The following is a 15,304-nucleotide window of genomic DNA, read 5'->3' on the forward strand; positions in this document are numbered from 1 at the left end:
AGTTCACTAACCAAATGACCATATTTTTCATGGCATTATACTGTACCAGAGAAAATAGGCTATAGGTAAGTCCAGGCTGGTTTTGCCTATAATATTCTTGCTTTTTTCTCCTGAAACAATATATTTGAAAGGAGAGCCTTAAGGAGAGACATAAACACGACAAAGCAGACAAAACACAACGACATGCCTATACTACTTCACATCATTTTCACCCGTCTTCACCAAAAGTCTCCAAAACACGAGACTGGTTTGCAAATGAAACTTTCCGATTAGCCTACTTTTCCAACGTGTGCAAAACACATGATGCATAACATGTTTCCTTAGACACAACGAGAATAAAACGTTCGAGAAAACAAAATGATAGTAAAAGTTAATGCCCTCCAAAGCTTTCATTAGGACAGGAATTCTCACCCCTCTTCCGCCCTTTTCAAGAACTCAGCCGGGTCCTTCAAAGACTGAATAACCCAACAGACTCGTCGGCTAGACAGCAACTTTCAACTTGACCTTGGCCTCTAACCGCGTCTACCCCGTAGGCTACGTGAAAAACAACCGAGTTGCCAACATTGAGAACTGTTTTCTGTCTTTGCATATTGTAAACATGTCGGAAGCGAGGGATCTGGTATTTGTTGGGCACACTGTCTATCCGAATTCTCACTCATTTCTTGAATGCTCGAACCTGTCGCTCTAATTTGAGTGATAAGAAAACGGGGCATTTTGATTGAGAGCATCTCCCATGGATTTGAGCTTAATTATCTTTAGTTGAAAAATGAGATGGACGTGTTGTTCTAAAGCTTGTTGATTTCCCTTCTTTATTCCACTCCCTATCCGATACGTGTCTCTTGGATGAGTCATCCGTGTTCCCCACAGTGGTTCGGTCTGTTCAAACACTGTTAACATTAGCTAGTAGTCCATCTCCATTGTCGTTTATGGGATATTGGGAAACGTGTCCTTGGCGACCATTCCTTACGCTATGTACTAATTATGTGAGCTGTATTGGGGTGTGTGGCTTTGAATGGATTATACTTTGTGGAATTAATACAGGCCCACCATGTACAAAATAATCAGCAATGACATTGTGTCATAGACATGTTTACACGGACTGCCTTTATGTGCGTAAAAGCAACGTGTATGGATGTATTTAAATTGGTGAGTCACCGCAGTCTTTTGAACCCGTCTGGACTACTAGGTCCTTTTTATTTTGCTTTCCAATGATAAAATAAAAACCCTTTTCAAACCAATTTAGGTTTGAAGTGTAACCGTATATAGGAGTGATATATATATATATATAAGTATAGATATATAAATATAGATATAGATATTTATTTTTCTATTTACACACGAAAACCTCTCGTTTTGAGCGGCAAAAAGACAAGCCAAATCCCTTGATAGGTACGGTCATCTTACAAAGCCGCATTTTTTCTACATTTAATTATCCGCACTGGGAGATATTTATCGTCCTCTTTGCATAGCCTATCACGTGGCCCCTTCTTGGCCAATAGAGGCGAGACCTTGGTGCACCCGGGCGCGTCAGAGTCGCTTACTCTCTCGGAATCAGTATCTCCTTTTTTCAGCCTCTATGCTTTTTTAAAAAAGAGCCAGAAGCCTCAATGCTGGATGTCGTGCTATGACAACGTCACTGCTCTTCCGTCCTCGCTGGGTCGACCCGTCGGTCATGTTCCTCTACGACAACGGCGGCGGTTCCGATGAAGTGAGCAAGAACATGGACGCTGGCGGTGGTGGTTTTGCGGGAGGCAACTTTGCGGCAAACCAATGCAGGAACCTGATGGCGCACCCCGCGTCCCTCGCTCCGAGCACGGCATACTCGTCAAGCGACGTCCCAACCCCGGGAATGGGCGAGCCATCCAAGCAGTGCAGCCCTTGCTCGGCTGTGCAAAGCTCCTCCAGCGCGTCCCTGCCCTATGGATACTTCGGTAGCGGCTACTATCCGTGCAGAATGTCGCACCACAGTAGCTTAAAGTCGTGCGGAACGCAGCCCCCCTCTGCGTACGGGGAGAAGTACATGGACACATCCGCTTCGGGCGATGACTTCACCTCTAGGGCCAAGGAGTTCGCCTTCTATCCGAGCTATACGTCGGTCCCATACCAGCCCGTACCCAGTTACCTGGACGTGCCAGTTGTACCAACTATGAGCGGGCCAGCAGAACACAGACACGAGCCCCTGCTGCCCATGGAGAGCTACCAGCCGTGGGCTCTAACTAACGGCTGGAACGGGCAGGTCTACTGCACCAAGGAGCAGCCTCAGCTCGGACACATGTGGAAATCCTCCATACCAGGTACAACATAGGTAGAGAGCCCTCAGGTTTTACGCAATAAACCAGAACAACTTTTCATTGTGTTTGTTTTTGCTTAATCCACAACAAAATGTTAGAGACGATGCCTTTTCTGTCAAAAAATATAACGCGTGTTTGTAAATTCGTTTATGAGAATACAGTCTTAGAAAAAAGGGTTCCATAAGGGTCATTCGGCTGTCCCCATAGGACAACCCTTTTTGGTTCCTGGATGAACCCCTTTGGGCTCCATGTATAACCTTCTGTGGAAAGGGTTCTACATGGAACCCAAAGGGGTTCTATCGGGAACCAAAAACGGTTATTCGAAGGCTTCTCCTATAGGGACAGCCAAAGACCCCCTTTATGTTTTAGACGTAACCTTTTTTGTGTATGGTTTGTGAACGGCTTACTATATCCATTTCGCTTTCCGTTTTGCTCCACCAGACGCGGTGTCTCCTGTGGGAGGGGACCTGAGCTCCTTCCGACGTGGAAGAAAGAAGCGCGTGCCATACACCAAGGTGCAACTGAAGGAACTTGAGCGCGAGTACGCGGCCAATAAATTCATAACAAAGGACAAACGAAGGAGGATATCGGCCCAGACGAACCTGTCCGAGCGACAGGTCACTATCTGGTTTCAGAACAGACGCGTAAAGGAGAAGAAGGTGGTCGTCAAAGTGAAGAGCATCAGCTAGTTTTGACTGACATACAACAATGGGATGGGGATTGAACACACACACACACACACACAATATGCTATTCACGCCTTTTGATTGGAACAATTTTACCCTTATTTCCCACCGAACATGGTTCACAAATATACTCTGCCAAATGCGTGCCGAGACATTTATGGAACGAAAATGTAGAAAAACTCTGGACCTTCCATTTTCCTCCATTGTGTATTGTTTTCGGTGAATGGAGACCAAAGCAAGGAGAAAGTTAGGGCCGTATAATTTTTGCAACTGGCATGCAGTAACCTCAGGAAAACAGACACTCTAACTTCACCGTGTGGAGAAAAAAAACAACATTTGGAAATCCCCAGGAAGTGACGGCCTTTAGGATTATAGCTTCCACGGTTAAATATTAATCCGTTCCATTTCCCCTTCAACACTCCACTAAACACGTGCATCTTAATTTAAAGTTTAGCTTCTTCAAACGGTTCTCCTGCTCTCACTCATAACCAATCCAAGGTGCAATCCCGCTTGTAATGCATCCATCATTTTCTGGGAAATGTGTGCCCATGTGAACCATATGTCTTTTATATTGTGTGTGTATTCATGTGGTTGTATATAAAGGTAAACTATACAGACAAAACTATAATATGTCAAGGCTATCTGTGTCTGTTAAATATGTCGGTGTAAAACTATTGACACAAAAATCTGTCCAATAAAATCCGGACATTGTTGAATCATATATATCCACGACCTCTGATTTGAACATCCGTCCAGTATATTACAGAGATGGTTTCGTTTTTGGTGTGACGTTTTGAATTGGTTGAAGATATTCTTAGATTCAGAAGCAGTGTGAGAGGCTCAATTATCAAGCCTGTTTACCGTGTGTGAGGAACATGTCTGACCGGCGTATGATTTTATGCTTGAATGCGGAAGATCAGTGTTTGGCCAGACTGTGTAGAACTACTCTGGGCTCTATCCATTTCGACGTTAATTCCAGGTGTCGCCTGGGTGCGATGGTATTCCGAAGTGTCTGAATCTACCTGTTGAGTGCATCGAAAATGTCTCACTCAAGCAAATAATGGAAGTGTTGTTGTGTGTATGTGGATTATTATAAGGCCTATATCGCCATCTAGTGATGAGATTGTCTCAAGCACTACAGGTGACTGTTAGTGGAGACATACTTGCATCTGAATAGGCCTAGTCTACTACGCTACTTCAAGTAGATTTACTAACACAATCTGATAATAATAATAACAACAACAACAATAATAATAATAGGCCTATAGGCTACATTTACACGATAACATTGTGGAAATATTTAGGAACAATATTTACACAAACATTAGCCTATTTGAAACGATACGCCTACTTGCTCCAACAACTCTTTGTTTGGCCTATAGTGTTTCCTGTAGATATCAGTTGTGTGTACGTTCAGTTATTTTCGATTCTTTATATTCACTTACATGGTCTTGTTATTTAATACACTCCCATAAGCATTCTTATCATCAAGTCGTAATAAGATGAGTAGAATCTTCAGTCGGATGCACGTTGCCTCAGCCACAGCTATAATTACCACCACTGAGTCGGTCACAGATTTCAACTATTTAAAAATTGCTTCCATATAAACGCTTCAGCGTCACAGAGGTATCAAATTTGTGTTTTTAAAAATGAGTAGGCCAATGTTCTGCAGATAATAACCATGCGGACTTTATTGTTGTTTTCGATTTCCTTGAGGTCTTGCAATTAGCTTTGGTTTTGAAATGTATTTTCAATCAGTTCTTCAATCATTTTGTCATCCCAAGAACAAAGCATGCATGAACATGTTTACCATTTTGGCATTTCTTAATCCCCAAATATATGACTGATCATATTTTGTTAGAACTGGTGACCGTCTCGCTATCATGTCTGCTGATAATAACAGGACTACCGTGTCAGTGAGGTAACTTGATGCGCAAGGCCATGAATGCTCTCACTTTTTAATTTTCATGGAAAACAAACTAACATATAGATTTTGGTTCTTAGGCTAACTGTTGCTGTGTTGGCTGATTACATGCACATCTGTAGTATGTAATGTAGGCCTATAGCCCTTGAATGTGACATCGAGAGAAGAAATGGGCCTCTGCATTTTGATTCGCTGATGCTGCAGTATTCCACCCACCAGCCGTAGCAGTACAACTATTAGCCTATACGATTGTGAATAATAAGGGGTTTAAATTTATAATTTCTAAAATATCAATTTCTTAAATACTATTTTGACTTGCACCATGCTCTGGTGATTGATGAAGATCATCATTTCTAGCGTGTTACCTACCACTTATGGTTATATTATTGTATTAGTGACATCATATCCGTTTAGTCTCTGTGCACTAGATTTAGGCCTGCATCATAAATGTATACTATTGCACAGCTCACTGGACAAAAACTGGTTAAATCGACGTTGTTTCCACGTCATTTCAACAAAAAAAGTAAATGTGATGATGTTGAATCAACATGGAAAAATTATAGAATTTGAAAAAAGTCATCAACATAAGGGAATTTCGTATTGTTGTCACCCAACTTTTAACCTGAATCCAATGACATAGTGAAATGTTTTGGTGATTTCACGTTGAATTCACGTTAGTTGATAACTTATTCCAAATGTAAATCATAACTAGACGTCGAAATGACGTCTGTGCCCAGTGGGAGACCATTCTGCAAATATTAAAAACAACGCAGACATGAAACTAGCAAAGCAAACAAACACATGGTGATTATAGAAGGGAAGGGGTTTACACTCACAGATGCCAATAGCTCCTTGTTGTTATCGTCGTGAATGCAGGCTATGCACATTTACTACAAGCATTTCATGATCAAATAGAAAAAAATGAATCCTGCGGTCACTGAATTTAGCCAAAAAATATAAACACCTAGAAAAAAAGTGAATGAAAAATGTTTTTACAAGCTGTACTAAAATTTCACCCACGAATCACACTGTAGGCCTTCGCCAAGTGTGGCTACATATTTCATTGAGGTAAGTTATGTTTGTTTTATGAATAAATATGCTGAGTGCAGGCTATGTCGCATTGCACATACAATGCGTTTAACGCATGAACCAGCAAAGTCAACCATGAAGCCTATACAGGAAAACATACCAACATATTCGATATTTTCGCCCTGTAAGAGGTTGTGCTACCCATATTTTGTAAAGATATTGATTTCATTGCTGCGGGAGAGTAGGCTTTAACAGAAAATGTATATGCTTAAAGAAAATGTACGATTTTAAGAAAAGACTTCGTGTCATAGGGCGTAGTAGGGTATAGTGCATAGGGAAATAAAGACAGCGTAGCCTACTCTACACCTTATTCTTGTAAGCTACCTGTAGCCTTGTCTTTTGCTATTCTGAATCAGTGGACTCACACTTGTGGTGCATGGTATTTGCCTAGCCACCTCTCATTCGGAATCACACATACATTTGGATTAGAACCGTCTCGTCCTTATATTTTTGCTGGTTCGAAACGTTGTTTAACATCGTTGTAAATTTTATTTTCATAGTCTATAGGCCTAGTCAAGGCAATACTAATGGGTCATCACATCAAAATGGTATAACTTATGAACATATCTAACCCAAATGAGGCTATAAGCTTAAGGCCGCAAGTGCTCAAAATAAATAGTTTATACTTGTATTTAATTCTGTATTAGGCAAATAGTAATACATTAATAAAATATTGTTTATGGTTGAAAATAAATTAGGATTTTTAGTTTATTAAAACATTCTTTAAATTGGTAACAAGCTATGTAATAATAACTGTTTAAACAATGATGAGCAAAACTTCAATTAATGTGTTGTCCAAAATTCATAAAGAATTATAATGTAAAAATATGCTAAATATATAAAGACATTTAACGTCTTAGTTTGCCAATTATTATTTATTAAACATGATACTATTCCTCTTTCTGACAAATTGAAGTCAGGATCAAGAACGCCTCAGCTGAGAGCACAGTCTGCGTGCGCTTAACACGGTTCAGACGCAAACACACGTGAACGTGCACACAACCCAGGGAGAGAAATATTCAAACTGTGGCAGGCGGACAGAGTAGAGCAGAGCTGGACTGGATTCCATATTTGACACACTCCCAGTGCTCACTGCATTGTTGGAGTTTTGCTGCCACCCAAAGGCAAAACTAGGAATGACAGCTTCTGCAAATACTCCATGGAGCAATTCAATTTGGAATTCCCTGTTGCGTAAAATGAATTAAATAGGTTGAGAGAGCTTCACATTACTCACTGTCTTGCTTGATTCACGCTTAGCGGCAAATGGGCAACGTGAAGTAAGAAGTACATGTTAGTCTGTAAATCTTTTTGCTGCGTTATCAAATCAACCTGATGTGTTTACAGGCTATGTCATTTCACTATACATTTTCCATTTCATATCTGCACTAAAAATTGTTGCCTTCTTCCATGGAGTACGACTTTTTTATCCGTTTTAACAGCTGTTGATGTCGAATCACACGAAACAAAAACACAAACATACCTTTTTGTAAGCTTTCAAACATGAATAATTAAATAGAAATCCACATGAATAGCCTATATGTAGGCCTATTGTATTAACCGAATAGTTGTCTGGTGGAGGAGCAGCCTATACTCTCACACTGAGCCTCGCTCTCCAGTTTGTCAGGCGGGGAAATGAGTAAAGGCCGGGGCTAATGGTGTGCTCTTTACTTTGACCTTCACTGTCTACCTGGGTAATGGAGACTATGGCGAGGGCTGTAATCGTCAACTGGCTATAGCCGAGAGATACCGATAGCGTTTTCCATATGCCTAGCCTGCTTGCCAGTATAGCGCATACAGTTGTGTCTTAACCCGGTAGACAACGTGGGATACTCCGTTTTAAAAGCAGTCAACTTTAGGCTGGTAAACACCGTGGGATACCGGTGTTTTAACAACAGTTAAGCAGAGGATCTTGCCCGAGACTATGTTCAACACGCCTCTGTAGGCTGCACTCATGCCCTGGCTTATTCATTTACTAATTTGTGTAAGCGGTGGTATTTTATCCTCTGACGATATAAATCCGTAGGTTAATTCTCAATTTCCACGAGGAAGGTCTATGGACGACAATACATGATTTTGTAGTCCTCTCCAAAATTAACCTTGTGTGCGCGCAAATGAGTCTGTCTGTGTAGTCTATTCTTTAAATGAGGTCTTACTTACACATGTTAGTCATTTGTGTCTTAATTACACGATGCTATTGTTCTCCACTTCGTATTGACGGAATACAGGTAGCCTATACATCCGTTTTCTTGGGCATTTTGCTTTGTTCTCGATGGAATTCTTTGTTATTTTGAACGGCAACACAGCTCATATAAACTAAAGAATAATCTGAGCATACGTATCATTATAGACACATGTGGTTCGTTTTCGTTTCATACCAATCCCTATATAATTTCTTCCCGTATTTATTTATACTCCGAACTCTAAAACATGATATTATTTTATGGTATAGCCTACTATACGTTAGTTTCATATTTAGTAGTCTAGTTGAACACACTGAGTTGTATGTTAGCTAGGCTAAATTCTCTGTTAATGTTCTAGCCTCAGATAATATCACGCAGAACATAGGCCTAAATCATACACACGCCATTTTTAAAAATGTTGTTACTCAGATATAGGGTGAATTTAGAATCGGAGAAAATTAGCGTATGTATGATTTAGGCTTGTTTGTAGGCCTATGTTCGGCGTGATATTTGTTTAAACTAGAATAATAACGGAGAATGTAGCCTAGCTAAAATACAGCTAAAATCAACTAGGCTACTAAACATGAAATTAAAAAAGGCTACAGTGGAGATAATTTAGCTTCTGATTGAGCTAAATGTCGAATTGACCCAAGGAACAGTGCACATTGTGACAATACATTGTTGTCACACCTCTATATGGGCAATTCATTTTACTATCACATTTTTTTTATTTCACTAGTGAATAATGTAATAGAATAATCACACGTGACGTCCATATGAGAAAATCAAGTTCAAACGCACGAGATGCGTTGACAAAAAGCAGGCCTGTTTTGTTGCTTCTGTCGCCGTCAGAGAAAAAATATTTGGATATACATAGGTTGCTGCTATTGGTGGGTTTACTTTACCCTATTTTAGACTACATGCCCAAAACTGCTGTGAATCTTATAGAAGGCTATAAAATGGAGAGAAAAATACGCAGTTTTGTTTCACAATTTATTAAGCAATAGCCATTGCAACATTATGTACATAGGCTAAGCCAAAGGTCCATGGCGACAATTTTTAAAATGTATCTTTTGCCTTGTGAAGTTATTTGCTCGCCAATTCTGAGCTAAATCCACATGATTATAACACATATTCCAACACAAGGTTAGTTCGGTTCTTGCGGTTGTCCCCTCTCCATCGCTGATGTCATTTTACTCGTTTTGTGGTACTCTGTCCTTGAGAGTTAAATGGGAGACTGATATCAGTCGTTTCCCTTGAATTGATCCAAGAGATAGTACGGCTAAAGCCACGTCCTCCCATTGACCATGGAGTTGAATCGTGTTCCCACTAGTCGGGGTTTGTCCTTGTGTGGTCCCTCCTCTGTCCCTCTGTCGTCGCCATCGCCCTCTCCCAACATTTCTGTGACCTGTGGATAAATCAACAGTTCTTTACTGATTTAAATAAAGTTCACGCCTCCTGGTATCTTCGTGTTTGTTAATTCGTATTGACGTACATGCCAGGGCTTTTTGATCAAGTTTCATATGAATATATCTGTGTAGTAGTAATCGCCCTCCTTGACGCCCTCTTCGCTTATATTCATAGACTTGATAACGGCCTACAACTCAACAGCCAATATGGGATATAAGTTTAAAAAAACACCTATATATTTTTTTATAATTTGGGCATGAGATAATCGTAAACTACATTTTAGTTCTACTTTTTACGAATCAAAGGAAGCATGTGTTTGTATGGAAATCCAGAGCAGTCACGTTAATGGTAAAGGCGTTGTGTTTTGTGTTGAGGCTGTGCGTAATTGAGCAGCGCCTATGTACAAAATACAAAAAGGTCGAATACTGTTCATTAACTGTTAAGTTGCAAGTTTTAATGTCACGTGCACAAGTACAGTGAAATGCCTTTCTTGCAAACTCTAAACCTTTTATCAATATCAATATAGCACTAAAATAACATAACGTAGAACAAAAACACACGATCAATACAAATAAGAAATAAGAAGAACACGATAAAGTAAGAAGCTTTCTACAGGGTCAATTCCAATACCATATTTAGAATGTGCAGGGATACTGGAGTGACAGAGATAGATATGTATAGGGGTAAGGTGAACTAGGCATCAGGATATACCATAAACAGAGTAGCAGCAGCGTATATTATGATTTTATTTCTGCACTTTTTCTATGCACACTCACGGAACTCTACTCACTCACGCACACTGACAATCCACACACACACATGATATGCTCACACATTTATACTGACTCTACACGGAGATATTCTGGGTTGGGTTTAGAATGAATGTTATTGTAACGTGAGAATGGGTTGATGAGATAGATACATTATGCATATAGCCCCATTGGAGTAGCGTATTCGATGTTTACTTTCAACATGTAAACAATCATTCAACTGCAATTGCTGAAGATGTATAGGACATCACCAAAGCCTTTTCTTTGGAAACAGTAGACTTCACGCCTAATGCAAAGATCAATTTGAGTAGCATGCGACATTTTGTTTCCCATTCATCGACTCTAAGCTGAACCAATAAACGGTACACAAAACATGGTACACACCACGAAACATGGTACACGCCACGAAACATGGTACACACCACGAAACATGGTACACACCACGAAACATGGTACACACCACGAAACATGGTACACACCACGAAACATGGTACACGCCACAAATAAATGGTACACACCACGAAACATGGTACACACCACAAATAAATGGTATACACCACAAATAAATGGTATACACCACAAATAAATGGTACACACCACAAATAAATGGTATACACCACAAATAAATGGTATACACCACAAATAAATGGTATACACCACAAATAAATGGTACACACCACAAATAAATGGTATACACCACAAATAAATGGTATACACCACAAATAAATGGTATACACCACAAATAAATGGTATACACCACTTTCTGAATGGTAAAATCGCACTTTGATCAACAACAAAAGTGAATGATTGTCAACCTCTAACTTGCTATTGTTGTGTAGGCTATCAACAACCCCTGGGCTTTAGTAGTACGTTTAAATATAATTGAACAACAGAGACAGAAACAGTGTAGAATGTAGGGACATTTTAAAGACATATCCCCGGACAGTAAAGATTGAATTGTTTCGTCATGTAAAACGATTTATGCCATGTGGGCCATATTTGTCAAAGGAAACGAGAACCAATACTGTAAAAGTACCCAATATTGACTTAGATATGTCTAAAGTTAGTGTTTGGTCTTTCTCTTTAATAATGCTTACTCTGGCAGTCCTTTCACCTTCATTACCATCAGTGGGACTATATAAATCCCTACTCATATCCCTTTGTTGAGAACAGATCTAGTGAAGTGAATATTTTAATGTGCGTAAAGTGCATTGTTTAATGTAGCAAATGGAGAAGACTATAATCAGTGTGTTCTTGATCATTACAATTCTCTGAAGTAATATCAAGTTTGCAACTAATCTCAGTGTAAACTTACTGGTGTCTAGGGTTCTACTGAAAACTACACCAAAACATCTGCTATTCCAAAGTCTAGGACGCAGTCCACGAAAGTTAAGTTCATTTTTAGACCTCACTTCACACATGCAGACGTCGATCGGTCTGGTAACCTAAAGCCACCTTCTTCTTTCCTTAACTCACAGAGTTGCTGCCAGGAGCTGAAAATGCATTTGTAATCAGGGAAACTTCATCCGGGGCATACCGTGCCCTTAAATGGCGTCTGCAGTCCTTACTTTAAGGGCCTACCCCGTGGGCGGTGACCCTCTCCCTCCCCCGAACTTGAAGTCGACCGCACAGACAAAGCTATGGCGTGGGGGGCTTTTACGCAGAACTGCCGTCTCGTTTTTTGGCCACCGAAGAAAAGCCACAATAACTAAAGAGGGATGTCTTAGTGTCGACATGAATCAAGTGTGTTATGAAGCGTCTTCCTCGAACATAAAAACTGTTTACATGAAATGTTGAAACTTAAATGTCTATCTATTGCTTGTTTCTAACTTTAGCTAACTATTTAAAAAATCTGGGTCAGTATAGACAAATTGTTTACATTGACAAAAAAGTGTTTGCAGCTCATTTCAATTTTGATAAGAGTATGTTAGAATCTTACCTGTTTAGGTTTAGAATGTCTGTTTTTTTATATGTCGCTGCACGGCTTTGGCTCCTGAGTCCGTGTAGGTGGCAACTTCCTATCACGCCTGGTCGGTTTGATGGTGTCTGGCGGAGAAGGAAAAATAGGAGCTAAGGCACTATAAAAACTCAGGTCTGTGCAGAGCAGCCACTGGTTTTCCTGGGCACCCTGTGCTCAATTACGGCTTAGCACAAGTCGTAGAATGTGTCTGGTTTGACGAAGAGGCGGAGCGTGTGGTCGCGAAGGCATTGTGTTTGTTTGTATCCCCACAATTATTTAACGTGACGATGCATGGACGGATAACCAGGGATATTCTAATGCTTCTCTTTTTTTTTGGAAGAGGGGTTTAGCTCATACGTACAGTTTCTTTGTACATGTTATGCTTTCGAAGTCGTATTACACTAGGCCTACATGTGTCATGTTGGCGCGTCCTGAAGCTCCGTGTGTGTGGAGGGAAAGGCAGAGTAGATTTGGGTAAAGCGCTGTGGGACAAGGAGAGAGTCCCCGCGGTCCTAATCCGTCCTCTGGTTGCTCGTTCACAGAACATTGGAGTCAGATTCCACAGTCTCACAAGGCACACAGCACACCGCTGTGGTCCTTTACACTGTTGTTGTGCGTTGGAAATTAACGCATAACACGCAAGGAGACTGATATCTTAGCTATCCTGTAGTCAAGACAAGAGAATAATGCTATACTCTTAACATTGTAATGAAAAGGTATCATCAAACAACACACTCCAAAATGATACATCGAGATAGACATTGTTTTTTATTTCAAGGCAACAACTTAATTGTATAATATACTTTATTGGGTTGTTAATGATTCATATGCCTATGTGTTTCATTCTATTTAATGGTTGCGAAATGGGTAGGCCTACAACACTCGTGAGGAACATGCAGTTTATTGTATTTTGTGTAATTATGAGATAGAGCGGTGGCCTTTTTCTCATGTTTAAGCATGAACCTTTTTTTGACTAGTGTTCCACCTTTGGTTAGATTGCCTATACATAACGTGTTAATGATGAAATAAGTGTTTACCCAACATGGTCTTCAGAACGAATAATGGTTTCGAAAATATTGCCCATAGGATTTTATATTTTTTTTTTTATATATATATATATATTTTAATATTGCCCACGGATTCCAGGAAAATTGTTTAAACGTTTCTCGGGAAATTGGGTTTAAACGAGGATAATATCTGGAGAAATCATTCAAAACAAAAAGTTGATTCAAAATCAATGTATTCCACAATAGTGACAGTTGTAGTGTGTTGACGTTCTCACCAAGAATTCGAATATTGTCTGGACTATTTTCTGGACCGCTGAAGGGGGCTCAGTCGGCAAAAACAAAATTGTATTGTATTTCACAATGTCTTGTAGATCATAGAGGCATGTTTATTTACTCAATGCATAGAAATATCTGTGCGTGAAACGGGAAGATACGCATTGTGTGATCTGTGCGTATTAATATTCTTAGCCTTACTTATAGGCGGTGAGAGCAATATCCGTATAGGCCTATCATTCACAAGTTGTGGAGTTCAAGCTGAAAACAATCTAATTGTGTAGTAGAAGCCTAATTGTGTAACCTAACTAGTAATGAACTATAATTTGTATAATATGTATGATTCAACAAACGTCAATTTCCAATTAGGCCGTTTGTTGGTCTAGCTCTGGGGTTTTCCAAATATTCAGAGAGACACCCACAATCGCACATTTCTCTCTATCTATTTACATACTTCCTGTGGTCCAATATGAAGTAAGCCTACTGATGCAGTGGCTCCTTGGTTATTGCTGTCGTAAACAATATTGTGCAATATTGGCAACTTTTTGAATACCGTTTAACAAAACGTCCGTCTTTTTTTAGGTGGCAAAAGTGAGATGATCTACGGGTTTGGATTATTCTAAAAGCCAAGCGTCGATATGAGCTATGTCTGTTGGTGTTGTATGCGTGCTGCATGGCCTAAAATGTCTGTTTGGTAGCCGCGTCGTCGACACCTGACTGGAGACATGGCCAAACATCAAGGGTTACTTCAACATGACCCTGATTGACAAATGTTGCCGTGAAGCCACACGGTCATGATATAATATTGTAAAGTATGAGCACACACCTGTGACAAACATCAAACATAACATGAAAATAATATTTGCGTTGTTCTTTTTGCAACTGGTGCGCAGGTAGCCTAGTGGTTAGAGCGTTTGGCCAATAACCGAAAGGTTGCTGTATCAAATCCCGGAGCTGACAAGGTAAAATTCTATTGTTCTACCCCTGAACCCACTGTTCCCCGGTAGGCCGTCATTGTAAATAAGAATGTGTTCTTAACTGACTTGCCTAGTAAAAACAATCATATTCAGCAGTATTAGAAAAAGTGCAATTCATGAGCGATCAGTGATTATCTGTACACTACAATACTCACTGGGCACAGATGTCAGATCAACTCGCGATTTAAATTTGGTTGAGTTGTCAACGTGAATTCAACGCGTAATGAACAAAAACAATTCACCATGTCATTGGATTTAGGTTAAAAGTTGGTTGAAAAAAAATCGAAATGCCCTTACCTTGATGACTTTTGGCAAATCCAATTACTTTTCCACGTCATCACATATATTTTTTGGGGTTGAAATGATGTGGAAAAAACTTTGATTCAACCAGTTTTGCTCATTGGTTTACACAAACAAAACACTGTCAACTACAATGTTAGCTGTAGGCCAGCCCGCAGGTCCCACTGGTCGTTTTAAACATTCAGGAGCGTTACTGTCGCTGGGACAAAGGATTGTTTGGCACTATTACTTTATGCCCTGGTGCCCTGTGTCATCTCCCTGAGGGGAGTAGCTCAAACTCCTGGTAAAGAGGATGTCTGTGGTCCATCAGTACATTTCGGGCTTTTGTGAGGGCTCTTATATTATAAATGACCTCCAGACCTATTGATTGAAATGCTCGTCCTTTGGTCAAGTCCAGAGGATACAGATATTACACGTGTTGGCACGCCTCAAATGCA

The 15,304-nt window shown here is 40.0% G+C and overlaps 1 protein-coding gene and 1 long non-coding RNA gene across 2 annotated transcripts; one reads left to right on the top strand and one right to left on the bottom strand.

Annotated features, from left to right (window-relative positions):
- The first annotated feature begins 1,523 nt into the window (after positions 1-1,523).
- Positions 1,524-3,693, top strand: LOC112265867 (homeobox protein Hox-A13a-like). Its single transcript, XM_024443409.2, has 2 exons — positions 1,524-2,294; positions 2,733-3,693. The coding sequence occupies exons 1-2, from the start codon at positions 1,625-1,627 to the stop codon at positions 2,978-2,980; spliced, it is 918 nt and encodes a 305-aa protein (XP_024299177.1). The 5' UTR covers positions 1,524-1,624; the 3' UTR covers positions 2,981-3,693.
- A 5,451-nt stretch (positions 3,694-9,144) lies between these two features.
- LOC112264412 lies at positions 9,145-14,858 on the bottom strand. Its single transcript, XR_002955633.2, has 2 exons — positions 12,290-14,858; positions 9,145-9,578 (listed from the first exon to the last, which is right to left on the bottom strand). It is a non-coding gene; the product is annotated as an uncharacterized LOC112264412 (long non-coding RNA).
- Positions 14,859-15,304: the final 446 nt, after the last annotated feature.

The sequence above is a fragment of the Oncorhynchus tshawytscha genome, linkage group LG13 (genome assembly GCF_018296145.1).
Source record: "Oncorhynchus tshawytscha isolate Ot180627B linkage group LG13, Otsh_v2.0, whole genome shotgun sequence".
NCBI classification, from domain to species: Eukaryota; Metazoa; Chordata; class Actinopteri; order Salmoniformes; family Salmonidae; genus Oncorhynchus; species Oncorhynchus tshawytscha.